A 14,394-nucleotide genomic window follows, 5' to 3' on the forward strand; every position below is an offset into this window, starting at 1 on the left:
AGTATGGCATTTAAAAATTAACAAATGAGGGGGAAAGGTATAGCTCAGTGGTAGACCGCATGCCTAGGATGCACAAGGTCCTGGATTCAATCTCCAGTACCTCCATTAGTCAGTAAATAAATAGATAAACCTAATTATCCCCCCCCAAAATTAAATAAATAAATAAATAAATAAAACAATTATTAAAAATTTGACAAATATAAATAGTTCATTGCATATCTGCTAGCATTACTATAAAATCATTAAATTTTATGCTTCTGAAGTTTCAAATATTTTGTTGTACTGTAGGCAGGTGAAAGGAGTACTCATATATAGCTTAGTATTTTTAACTGGGTAGAGGGAAGATGTAAATTAACATGAGCATAGGTGTTTATATGACCATAGCAGAATTTTAAAATATAAACTAAACTGATAACATCAATTACTTTTGAGGATTGGGGATTTGAGGAGATACTGGAAAAGGATTAGAAGGAGGAGGAGATTATAAATGTTCATAAACCTCTAAATTGCTTAACTGGTTATAATAAGGTTATATTCTTTAATTTTAAAATAAATTCAACCAATTAAAACAACAAGCATGCATCTAGAGAGAATGCTTGGCGATTCATATCAGAGAAGATCTGTAGATATGTACAGAGGAAATAAAATAGTCTTAAATGTGGGTTGACACTATATGCACATATATAAGGTGTTTAATGAATATGTAAATTTTGTGAATGTTTTTAATAGGAGAAACTCGTGAAGAAAGAACCTTCCGTAACTGGATGAACTCTCTTGGTGTTAATCCCCATGTAAACCATCTCTATGCGTAAGCCTTCCTCCTGCTATTGTAAACAGTTATGAACAGTTATGAGTGGGAGCTGCATAAATGATTACAGCTCTTAACATTTTCTAAATGTTAGTTTGTAGCAGTTATTTATGTTGAAAGATGTTGAGCACTGACTTCCATTATTCATTTTCCAAATACACAAAAGCCCAGATTATGCCTTTACATGATCATTATCATTAAGTAAAAGCATGTCTAAATGTCTTTTTGACACCCTAGGGAACAGATACTTGATATTTTGAAACAGAGACCAGGGAACACCTTAAGTTGACCATCCTTGATGCCTTGGGGCCTTTCTGCTCACTGTTCTCTCAGCCCAGGATGTTCTTTTCCACATGTAATGCCTTATTCCCTTGCTGTATTCGAGCCACTGATTCGGATCCCGACCACCACCTACTACTCCTTAACCCCTAACCCAGGTCTTTTTTTCCTTCTGCAAATCATATTATCCATCTATCCATATCTTTGTGTATTGTCTCTCTCTCTGACTCTAATGTCAGACCAGAGATTTTTGTCATATGTGCCCAGCTTCTAGGACAGTACCTTGCAGACCGTAAGCTCTCAATTATTTTTTTAAGTGAATTGGATGGTCTTAGCTCTGTTTTTAGCACAGACTGATAAAAATTGTCAGTCTTGGGTATTATCTATGGTTTTCTACACTGTGTTTGACAATGTAGTATTGCTGTCTTTAAGGAAACATAGGCCCAGCTGTCTGAAAACACTGATCAAATTATTTTTAAATCACTAGTGACCTGCAAGATGCCCTGGTAATCTTACAGTTATACGAACGAATTAAAGTTCCTGTTGACTGGAGTAAGGTTAATAAACCTCCATACCCGAAACTTGGAGCCAACATGAAAAAGGTAGGTAATTAAGTTGCTGCATTTGTTATAGACTATTTTTATTCTCAGTTTGTTTTCTTTTGTTTGGAAAACTCTTTGACTCTGAGCTTCTTGAGGACAGGAACTAGCTTTGTGCACTAAGCCTGTAGGTCACGCGCATGTGCCCACACACGTGTACAGATTAAACAAATGAAAATCTGTATTTGCTTTTGTGTGTTTGCAGCTAGAAAACTGCAACTATGCTGTTGAACTAGGGAAGCATCCTGCCAAATTCTCCCTGGTTGGCATTGGAGGGCAAGACCTGAATGATGGGAACCAAACCCTGACTTTAGCTTTAGTCTGGCAGCTGATGAGAAGGTACAGTACACAGTTGTAGCTGTTTACACTTCACTCTAATACAGGTCTGTGATCTCATCCTTATTATTTTTAAGCAAACATATCAATGACCACACCTTTGAAATTTTTGAGTTTAGAGTCTGAAGTGAGCTTAAGTAATGAATATATGTTGGATGTTCAATGGGAGGTGCCTTCTTGAAAGTTAGGCAGCAGAACTGTGAAAATTCCCCCTTTTTTTCATAGGAAACCTGACACGTAGATTTGAACCTCATTTAGCATCAGTGAGTGAAAAAATAGCAAAAATTTATGAATATCCCATGTATCCATTTGAGAAAGAGGATCTCTTCACTAGAATGCTGAAAAGCATTCATTATAACTGGGTACCAGCCAAAGCACAGTTTATTTTAAGTCCTTAACCATGGCTGGACTAGTACAAAGCGTGCCTACAGTAGACTGTCGGGCTTACTCATTAAAGCACTGAAAATCTCCCAACTAGTAGAAAAGGCAGCTCAATGGCAAGTCCCTACTACTTGAAATGTTTGGGTTTTTTTTTTTTTTTTCCATGTAATATGAGCCTCTTTCTGTGGTTTGCATTGTTTCTCGTAAGGTAGATCAAGACCGTTTCTTCTGCTGCTTCTTTTAGATATACCCTCAATGTTCTGGAAGACCTTGGAGACGGTCAGAAAGCTAATGACGACATCATCGTCAGCTGGGTGAACAGAACATTGAGTGAAGCTGGAAAATCAACTTCCATTCAGAGTTTTAAGGTAAGAATTCCATGTTTGACTATTAAACATTACTTTCGCTGTAGAAAGTATCTATAATTGGGAAAGACAGCCTTTGGTTTCTTTGTGAGTGAGACTCCTTGTTGGGCTAATGGCATGATGCTTTTCTAATTCACTGGACTTTGTTTTTGGCTTTATCTAAGTCATCACATGATAATTTGTACACATTGACAGTCTCGGCGGTATTGTCCTTTTACACTAGGACAAGACGATCAGCTCCAGTTTGGCAGTTGTGGATTTAATTGACGCCATCCAGCCGGGCTGCATAAACTATGACCTTGTTAAGAGTGGCAATCTCACAGAGGACGACAAGCACAATAATGCCAAGTAAGGGGCGCTGCAGAATGTCCTGGCAAGAGCCCAGGCTTTGCAGCCAGACAGATGTGTGTTCTCCTTCACATTCTGCCACTTAAGAATGGTGTTACCCCAGGGGAAACCTCTTCTAGCCTCAGATTCCTCATCAGTAAAATGAGAGCAATAATACCTTGGAGATTTTGAAATGAATAAAATATATAAGAGCATGTAGGTAGGTGCTCAATCACTTGTTGCTTTAGCAGATTACAGAAATAACGTGCTGTGTGTTTTAGTGCAACTTAGCTACAAGCTTTCAAGGGAAAAATGAGCTAAGAATATTCATGCCTTAGATAAGAGTATTCTTCTGTCACACTTTTTTTTTTTTAACGCCTTTCCACCGATGTCTCGCTCACTGTGTGTAGATCACTCTTCCTATGTATGCTGAGTTGATTATCTTGGTCCCTAAATGGGCAGGATGCTTAAGCCTCAGCTGAAACTGTGCCTTGAAAGTTTACTACATTTCAGCAGTAATTGAGACGGTCTTTTTCCACCTTTCTCTTTCCTTCTTCTCCAAAAATCTAGACTGTGATCTGGTTTCACAGGCAACCGGTGAAAGCTTTACTAGTATACACTGAAAATCAGCCCACAGCAGGGCTTCACAGGATAGTTAAGACACATTACTGCAAATCTTTGGAGTTAGGCACATCATTTCTTGAAAAATATTTAGTATATATGATAAAGATTTAATGTCCATAATATATAGAGAGCTCTTGAAACTTCTTTTTCCAGAAACTTGATCATCTTTAAAGACTCCCATTACAGAACACCTAGCAATGCCTCGTGTATTCATTGAGGGGTGCTCCCGCAGATTTCCCCAGCTGGGCAAATCAGTTCTTTTCTCCCTTCCTTTGGCTACCCTTGCCATTCCTTGTTTCAGCCACTCTGTCCATGTGCCATGTAAACTCTCTCCCTGCCCTTGAATATTTGGAAGTATTTACTGCATCTACCAAAGCAACTTGCATTTTGCATCTGCCATAATTTTCCACTCCATATCTCTGGGATCACATGAGAGTGTGTGTAGTTGCTCAATGAAATATCAACAGTCTGGGTCATTAGATATATCTATAAAAAAATTTTTTTTTCATATCAAATCAGTGCTCCAGAATTAACTCATTTCATATTGAAGAGAAGGAGTGAATAAATAATAGCAACGCCAAATAGTAGAGCTTAAAAATCTGATGTCACTTAGGAGTGACATCACAAACAAAAAAGAAAACAAAATAGCAAAAGATAAAGTCATTCTGATTTGAACTTTGGCCGTGGCAGTTTTGCATCTCAGCCAGATGATGATATAAGAGGAAATAGATGTCTCGTGTTGTGCCCATGACTGACAAGAATGTCACTTTAATTTGTGTTTCCTCCAAAATTAGGTACGCAGTGTCAATGGCTAGAAGGATTGGAGCCAGGGTGTACGCCCTCCCTGAAGACCTTGTGGAAGTAAAGCCCAAGATGGTCATGACCGTGTTCGCATGCTTGATGGGCAGGGGAATGAAGAGAGTGTAAAATAGCCAATTGGAATACAAACAGCCTTGCTCCCAGGTGCATGATTAGCAGATCGGCAATTTCCAGGTGAAGTGCTCATGGCTTAAGGAGTTGTTGGTTATTTAAAGGACTTTTAGTTGTAACAAGACTAAGCGCATCATGAGAGCCCTCAGGGGAAAGAGTTTTAGTAAAAACTACTCCTCTTTCCTGTAGTCAAGGTGGACTTGTCAGGCATACCTGAAACGTGCTCATAGCCGAATCATTTACACGCTCCTCCTAGGTCGCTGCCCTGATGTTTCTCATTGCTGTCCATATTTCTAAGTATCTTCTTCCTTCTTAGAATGCCCACCTCTTAAGACTTGCTTAGATGATTGGATATGAATATTATTAGACAATAATTTTGCTTTCCATCCAGTATGCTAGTTCTTATTTGAGAACTGTGGTCAGAGGGTATTTGGATATGAGTTGTCCTTTGCTTATCTTTATTGTACTGGAAATTTACAGAAGTAACGGGCTGTGCAGAATGTAATAGAAGCTTTTCATATTCTTTTATTCTTAAAATCAGTATCTTTTTACAGTATTCTTTCTACATGATCCTTTTTTGTACATTTAAGAATATTTTGATTACATTAAACAAGACTGCTGATTTTGCTACTTTTTTTAAGGGGTCTTCAAGTAAGTAAAAAACATACATTATAGGTAGAGGAAAATGTACCTTGAATTTCCATCTTCCCTCTCACACCCAAGCTGTAAACAGTTGACATATTTTGTCTTAAAACACTTGGTTCAATATATGCTTATTCATTTTAAAACCTGTATCATCCAACTCTCTCTTTAGATTTCAAATGCTGTTGAGTATGACATCTTTGAGGAGAGAGTGTGCACAGAACTTAGACAGGATACGGTAGGCCAAGTATGCTAAGTGTATAGTAAATTTTCTAATTTTACACCTAAGACAAGGAGATGTGGTCACTAAAAAATAAACATATATATTAGGACTTAATGTACTCTTGCTTTGTCAAGCTGTTTGCTATAGTTTTCAAGACCATAATGTTACTCTAACTCTGAAAAATGATGTAATCTGGTAGCAGTGTATTAGTTCAAATAAAGGCATTTACATAATAATTAGTCTCTTCATGCTTCTGTCTCTTAGTAGTGTGCCGGTAATGTTTGCCAGGTTCTTTTCCTCCAATATTCTAACTCTCTTTCCGGTGTACTATATAAAATGATGTTTGTTAAATTTTACCTTTGGAGCTGAATTGCAGGGACTGAGTTAAGGATACTATCAATGGGGTAAAATGGTTTTCTCCACCCTACCAAAATTTCCTTATCCAATTTCTCCCTTTTTCTTCCTTCTCCATCTCACTCAGTCTTTTCAGTGTTCTATGATATACAGAAAATCGAAACAGTGGGGGTCTGAACAACCAGGCAAGAGAGATGGTTTATGGACATTTGGGGCTGGATAATTCTTTATTGAAGGTGGGGAGGGAGCCGTCCTTTGCACTGCAGGGGGTTAGTGGTATCCTTGGCCTGTACCCAGATTTCAGTAACATCCCCTCCCTGGGGTGTAGACCAAATATGTCTCCAGACATGGCCAAATGTTCCATGGAGCACCAAAATCATCCCTAGTTGACATCCTGTTGTTTATGGTACCATTTCAAGGTTTTGTGTGACTGAGTAATATGAATGCAGTCCTTTGAGGTACTGCATGGTGATATTATAAAATATTTTGTACTTACAATCTAAAAGTAAGAAACATCTTTCTTAGTATGATACAAACCCCAGAGACATAAAATAGAATGATAAATTTGACAGTTCTGCTTTTATAAAAGATATATATATAAATATAATAAAGTCAAAATATAGACAACCAAGAAAAAAGTTTAGTCTCATTGTCTTAGTCCATTCGTGCTGCTATAACAAAACATCATAGAGTGGGTGGCTTGTAAACAACAGAACTTTATTTCTCACAGTTGTGAAGTCTAGGAAGTCCAAGATCAAGGCTCTGGCAGGGTCTGGTGAGGGCCCACTTCCTGGTTCATAGGTGGTGGTCTTTTACCTTAACCTCATGTGGTGGCAGGGGCAAGGGTCTCTTTAATAAGGGCAACTAATCCCATTCATGAGGGCTCCACCCTCATGACCTCAGGCCCCACCTCCTAGTACCATCACACTGGGAGATTAGGTTTCAACATAAGAATTTGGGGGGGACCCAAGTATTTGGTCTACAGTGTCCATATGTTGGGATTAATTTTCTTAATATAAAGACAGCTTTAATGAATAAGTAAAAGATAAGTCTTTTGCAAACATATACTCATTACTGATGAGATAAAGACAATCCCATCTTATTCCTGTCTTCAGCCTTGTATTTTCTATGCTTACCTACATTCCTCTCCCTCTAAGTACAAAGATTCTTCTCTGTAATTATGTCTGTAATGCCTTGAAATGCCTTTGAAACAAGATAAAAGGTTTATTCCATCTTGCCCTTTTTTCAAGAAAGGAGCCTGTCTCTTGGGTGGTTCCCTGTACAAGGCCCACAGTCTGTAGGAATGCACCTTTGAATAGATACATGTTCATATAAAGTGGTGAGCCTGAGTATGCCATTTCTTCCTTCCTCCAAATAATGGGCTAAAATCACTAATATATTAAACGGCCTAACAAATCTATAAAAGAAAAAGTTGCTTTATAAATACGGGCAAAGGAGATGAATATCCATTTCAAAAACTATCATTAACAAATGAACATAAAGATGGAATGCTAATTCTCAAAAGTAATGAAGGTTATGTAGTTAAAATCAACCAAGAACTGCCTTTTTTTTTAGTAGGCTTTATTTTTAGAGCAGTTTTAAGTTCACAGCAAAATTGAAAGGTACAAAGGTACACCCCCTGCCCCCACACATGCATCACCTCCCTCACTAACAACATCCCCCAACAAAAGGGTACATTGGTTACAATTGATGAAGCTGCCTGGACACACGCTTAACGCTCGAAGTCCATGCTTTACCTTAGGGCTCACTCTGGGTGTTGTACGTTCTGTGGGTTTTGACAAATGTATAATGACATGTATCCACCCAGTATAGTATCAGACAGAGTATTGTCACTGCCCTAAGACTCTTCTGTGCTCTTCTAGTCATCCCTCCCTCTTCCCTAACCCCTGGAAACCACTGATCTCTTTACTGTCTCCAGAGTTTTGCCTTTTCCTAGAATGTTAGGAAGTTAGAATCATACAGTATGTAGCCTTTTCAGATTGGCTTCTTTCGCTTAATAATACACATTTAAGAGAACTGCCTTTTTTATGAACTGCCTTTCATTGATTAAAAAAAAAGAAGTGATTGATAAATTACCTGATGTTGATGACAGTACGAGTATACAGGCACTCTCTGATACCGCAGATGGAAGAATCATCAGTTTATAATTTGTTAAAGGCAATTTGGTAATTACAGTCAAACTAAAAAGTGGCATATCCTTGAACTCTGCAGCCAGCAAGTATAGCAGTGTGCCATGGTACGTCTTGTGTTGTAATAAAGGACTGGGGGAATAGTGTGGTCCGTCTGTACAAGGAAAGAGGTCCTGTATTATCCCATTTAAAAAAAAATGGTAGTATATGCATAGATAAAAGTCTTGAGGAAACTACATATTTGTGTAGTTACACTTTGAGAGGTGGAGTGGAATAACAAGTTTTTTACTTTTTATGTTACATATTTCTATAATGTCAGGAGAGTTAAAAATACACTGTTACTGTTGTCAGGCAAATAACAGAAAAATTTTACCCTATAGAAAATTTAAAAGAGTGTCACAGTGAATGCCTATATATTCTTTACCTACATTTCCCAATTGTTAACAATTTGACATATTTGTTTTATTATCTGTTTTTTTGCCAAAGCATCTGAAGGTAAGTTGTCAACATCGTGACATTTCACTCCTAAATACCTCAGCATCAGCCTCCTGAGAATAAGGACATTCTCCCACATAACTATGATAACATTGTCATATCTCCAAAATGTAACATAGATATCATCTCTAATGCACAGTCTAAATTCAAATTTTCCAAATTATTCCCAAAGTATCTTTAAAAATTTTCTCTTTAATCCAAGATACAATAAAAATTTACACATTGCCTTTCACTATCAAGTCCCTGTTCTGTCCTTTAAGATTTAAGATACTGAAATAATCTGCTTTTTTTTTCATCTTTTGTGCCACTGACATTTGTTAAGAGTTCAGGCTAGTGTTGTAGAATGACCCACATCTGGATTTGTCTGATTGTGAAAAGAAGGAAAAAACATTCTTTGCAATTTAGGAAAAATAATATTTACAAACCTGGTATAAATGAGTTCATGGTATGAGTTTGTAGGGTTTATTTTAAGTGGGTACCATTGGAAAGGTGACATGACTTTTGGGGGGAAAATGTGAATCATTTTACATTTTCTTGTTTGGTTTTTGGGTTTTGGGGGGGTAATTATGTTTATTTATCTGTTTATTTTAATGGCAGCACTGGGAATTGAACCCAGGACATCATGCATACTAACCATGCACTCTACCACCGAGCTGTACCCAATCCCCCTTACATTTTTATTTTGAAATGGTTGTAAGCTGACAGGAAGTGTCAAAAAATGAACAAGTGGTCCCATGCCCCCTCCATCCAGTTTCACCCAGTCACAACACCCTATGTAGCTCTGAAGCCATACCTCAGAGATCATGGATTCTGTTCCAGACCACGGCAATAAAGCGAATCTTGAAATAGTGAGTCACATGAACTTTTTGGTTTCCTAGTGCATATAAAAGTTATGTTTACACGATACTGTAGTCTTTTAAGTGTGCAACAGCATTATGTCTTTAAAAATGTACATACCTAAATTTAAACATACATTATTGGGGAGAATATAGCTCAAGTGGTGGAGTGCATGCCTAGCATGCACGAGGTCCTGTGTTCAGTCCTCAGTACCTCCTCTAAAAATAAACAAACCTAATTACCCCGCCCCCCCAAGAAAACAAAAAATTTTATTAATTAAAAAATAAAATATATTATTGCTAAAAAATGCTATGTGAGCCTTCAGCAAGTTGTGGTAATAACATCAGAGATCACTGGTCACAGATCACCATAACAAATACAACAATAATGAAAAAGTTTGAAAGATTGCAAGAATTACCAAAATGAGGCACAGAAACATGAAGTGAGCAATTGCTGTTGGAAAATTGATGATAAGCTTGCTCGATGCAGGGTTGCCACAAACTTTCAATGTGTAAAAATCACAGTAACTGCGAAGTGCAATACTGCACTTTGAGGTGTGAAACAAGGTATCCCTGAAGTACAATATAAAAAACCCAGGTGGGTGAAATGGGTGAAGGGGGCAGAGCAAAAGGTACAAACTTCCAGTTATAAATAAGTCCTGGGGATGTGATGTGTAGCATGGTGACTATAGTTAACTACTGTATTGTATATTTGAAAGTTGCTAAGAGTAGATCTTAAAAGTTCTCATCACAAGAAAAAAAATTTGTAACTACGTGTGGTGATGGATGTTAACTCAAGTTTTTGTGGTGATTATTTGGCAGTGTATACAAGTAATGAATCATGCTGTACACCTGAAACAAATACAATGTTATATGTCAGCTTTACCTCAAGTGAAAAAAGAAAAGGGACTAGAAAAGAGTTTAACAGTGAAAAATGTGAGGAAAAAAAAAACCCCAGGAAATTGACATTGGTACAATCTATAGAGCTTATTTGTATTTCACCAGTTTTACATGTGCTCATTTGTGTGTGTGTGTATTTTTCCTTTTCAAAATTGCTTTAGATATCCTAGGTCCTTTGTTTTTCCATACACATTTTAGAATAAGTTATTCTATGTCTAAAAAAACTTTTTGCTGGTATTTTGATAGGAATTGTATGAAATCTACAGATCAATTTGAGGGAGAATTGACATCTTTACTATGTCAATTCTTCCAATCCATGAGTATGGTCTATCTCTTCATTTATTTAGGTCTTCTTTGATTTCTTTAATCAGGATTTAAAAATATTCAGTGTACAGAGTCTGTACACATTTTCAATTTATACCTAAATATTTTATTTGGAGTTTTGGGTAAGTTCCTTGGGATTTTCTACATAGACATTCATATCATCTGCAAAAATTTGTTAAGAGGGTAGATCTCATGTTAAATGTTCTTACCACAATAAAATAATGGTTTTAAAAGACAAAAACAAATCATTGCTAATTTAATGGGAAGTGGTCTTCTCTCCTTTATATATCTTCCCAGGAACACTGTATGGGAAGGTATATTTAAAGGATCAGCGTGATGGAGATGACAGCCACTTACTGGGAAACAAATAGCATTGGTGAAAGATTTTAAAATAAACCATTAAACACCAGGTATACAAACTTGCAGTCACTCACAAGGAATTTATCAGATTTTGTCCACTTTGTGAAATGTTCCTCAGTGAAGAATTCAGGTCTTTCTTCTTCATCACTTTTTATTCAACATACTTCCTGTGACTGGAGAAGTTTCCAACATTACATATTCTGTTGAGTCTTCTGTTAAAATACTTTCCATTAATAATCAATTAAATAACATTGAGTACCTGCTTTGTCTCAGGCTTTTGTCCAAGGCCTGAAGCCTGAAATTCAAGTGAGACACGCTCTTTTCCTTGAGCTCTATACTTGGGTATCTGGGACACAAACACTTATCATAAAGTAAAGTGTAACAGTGGACGTTTGTATCAGGTAGGAGCACAAAGTCAAAAAGGGGAAATTCGGACGGCAGTGAACAGAATGTGTGTGGATCAGGGTGTGTGTGGCGTGGTGGTCAGTACAATCCCCAGTGCGAAGTGATGCTTTCGCTACTGATTCCTTTCTTTGAAGTTTGACTGGAGATAAAAGGGCCTAGACAGGTGTTTTTTGTTTCTTGTTTTTTTTTTAAATCCAGCAGACTCCTCCTTGCGGTCCAGATTTGACCCATACTTATTCCCTGGATTAAAAATCCTCTTTCAAAACTGCTACACTCATTAGATTTCATGGAAGGGACTCCTTGAAAGGCTTGAGAGCTGAGACTCACGGTCCAGTGTCACTGATGAGAAAAATAGCCCCTGATATATGAGAGCTGGCGTGGCCCTCACGGCTTGGCCGTGTTCTCCTGTGAGCATAGAGAAATTCACACACCAGCATCCAACAAGGCCCCTCTGCGGTGGTGATTCAGTGAGACAAAAACAAGACTACTGTGTAATCATGTCTGAACACAGACAAAACATGAATGTTGTCCAAGTCTCAGAAATAAACAAACATCCTCCACTCCTGGCTGATATGAAGCACTGCTGCTGCTTTTTTCCCCCAATAAATTTTTAGCCTTGGTATAATCTAGTATGATTTTACAACATTGATTGTAAATATTTCTTGTCTTTAGATAACGTATTCCTTACCCCTTGTCTCCTCTGACAAACAGTTGTGACAAAATTTTCTACCTTTTAATTAAGTCAAAACTGTTATAAGAACTTTTATCTGCCAAATGTATTTATAATGATGATGATAAACTTGACAAACTCAAGAGTTTAACTTCCTACATTAGTTATGCATAGATAAAAGATGGTAGTTATATCTTCCAATGATTGAATGCATTTCAAGTTTAAAAGAAACATACATTTAAGCATAAAGACTGATGCAATGACTCTCTGCCAAACATTTTTCCAGGATTCTTGATTCACAAACTATTTTTGTATTTTGTTCAAAATATTTGTGGATAGGCATTTGGAGTACTGACTTAGTTATGTAGGACTCATGAGGGTCCTATTGCTTAAATCCAGTAACCAAGACATAACCACTTTGTGAGCCTTAACAGCAACAGCAAAATATGTAAAAACTTCAGGAAGCTTAGTTCTAAGGTCTTCACTAAACATGATGCTTCTCATGCTGTATAAACTCTTTGATGGAAGCAAAGCACTCACCACTTTTCAGCTAGTCACCTAGCCACCTAGCCACCTAAGAAATGTTATTGTAATGCTCCAAACCTGGCCACTCTTCCTCCCTTTACCTGAAATAGAAAACCCCCCATGGTTGCTTATCTCTTTCAGGAGATTATCTCTGCCCTGGGCAAAACTTCTAGAGACTCTCTTAAATAACCATGATTTAGTTGTATTTGTTAATGGTTCAAAAAGAAAAAGTAAAAGTGAACATTGCTAAACAGGATATGCTATTACATACTTAAATGTCTCCTTGAAATACAAGCTTCTCATAGAAATTAAATCAGTTCAGATAGCTAAATGAATTGTCCTTGCCCAGGCTAACCATTGGACAAAATATAAAACAGGATCCTTTATACTGAGAGTAAATATGTGATTTTAGGTTGGTTCCATGATGTCAACACGGTTTAGAAACAAGGAGATTTCCTGGCCTCTCCAGGAACCCTTATAAAATAAATGGTGACTTAAAAGAACTTGAGATGCTTTGCCATTATCTGAGAAGATAACCATGATAAAAACAGATTTTAGCAAAAATGCCTTGTGTTATCACCTGCATAGCAGACATAGTTTGGCCGCAACACTGAACCAACAATAGCAGGGAGATGGCCAGAGGTACTGCTGAGTGGCCGGCAGTGCGTGTTCTACGTGCACTCCCGCCATCCTGAAAGGCTGTCAAGGTAGGACATGGCCTGGAACCAAAGCCCCAAGTCCCACTTACACATCTCCAAGTGGGCGATGAGTATTTTCTGATTATTGCTGTCTGTTCTTAGGGTGGGTTGAGGCCTCCTTGCTGGAGAGCTGAGTGAAACGATTTCTCTCTCCTAATATGGGACATCCCTGGGGAGAGGGTATAGCTCAAGTGGTAGAGTGCATGCTTAGCATGCACGAGGTCCTGGGTTCAATCCCCAGTATCTCCTCTAAAAATAAATAAGTAAACCTAATTATCTCCCTCCCCACCTGAAAATAAATAAGTTTTAAAAAATGATATGGGAAATCCCAAGGTATCTGTCTAGTGATAGGGACACACATTTTGCTGGGATCATCATTTCAAAATCCTTTCAAGTATTACATTATACTTAGAAATTTCTCTGTACATACCATATTCGAATTTAGAAAAAATTAACAGAATTCAAAAATTATAATTATGAATGCTCTCAAAACCTCCAGATTTCCCAGGCCCCAAATGCTGCCATTGGCCTGATGATGACAAACCACTCAAAGATCCACAAGTTTTCTCCTTGTATGTTTTAAAAGACTGCCTTGTGCATTTGGGAATTTCACTTCCAATCCTAGATTCTACTCTATTTTACAAGTTAATGGGACTGAATATTCTGGAACACTTATAAAATGTCCCCAACTTTATGACCAATAGATACAAGGTACATTTTCAAAATAATCACCTAAACATCCTCTGTGTGACCTGCCACCTGGAGATTTGGTCTTCTGAAACAGGCAATGGAAATAAAACTTCCTTTGAGGCTCTGTGAAAAATATCTTGGTACCGTCAACTGGTATATCAGTAAAACTACAAGATATTGATACTTAGATTTAAGTATTTAAATTTTTAACTTAAAAGATACACATCACTTTCTCCCAGACTACTGGACATCCATTTCATCACAAGACTGAGGAACTGGATTCTTAGGAATCCTCCAGAAGCCACTGACAGCAGAAGTGGACAGTTTTTGCCCGAGACAACAAAAGCTGCTGTCCTCAGAAGCCAATAGGTTCCACCCGAGATGACAGAATGAGATTTTTCTCATTTTTCAACCCTTTTTCTGCCCCTTTGCCCTTCTAATATTACCTCTTCTTACACGTTTATACCCTCCAG

General features: G+C 37.5%; 1 protein-coding gene across 3 annotated transcripts in view; it reads left to right on the forward strand.

Moving 5' to 3' along the window:
* Window positions 1–5,750, forward strand: part of PLS3 (plastin 3) — a 76,441-nt gene extending 70,691 nt beyond the window's left edge. For all 3 annotated transcript variants that reach the window (XM_010956884.3, XM_045518003.2, XM_045518002.2), the window contains 6 exons: window positions 730–808; window positions 1,575–1,689; window positions 1,892–2,025; window positions 2,648–2,771; window positions 2,992–3,116; window positions 4,514–5,750. In XM_010956884.3, the coding sequence (XP_010955186.2) occupies window positions 730–808; window positions 1,575–1,689; window positions 1,892–2,025; window positions 2,648–2,771; window positions 2,992–3,116; window positions 4,514–4,646 (710 nt within the window). In that variant the 3' untranslated portion in view covers window positions 4,647–5,750. The remainder of the gene's footprint in view (window positions 1–729; window positions 809–1,574; window positions 1,690–1,891; window positions 2,026–2,647; window positions 2,772–2,991; window positions 3,117–4,513) is intronic.
* The last annotated feature ends 8,644 nt before the right edge of the window (window positions 5,751–14,394 follow it).

The sequence above is a fragment of the Camelus bactrianus genome, chromosome X (assembly GCF_048773025.1).
Source record: "Camelus bactrianus isolate YW-2024 breed Bactrian camel chromosome X, ASM4877302v1, whole genome shotgun sequence".
NCBI lineage: Eukaryota > Metazoa > Chordata > Mammalia > Artiodactyla > Camelidae > Camelus > Camelus bactrianus.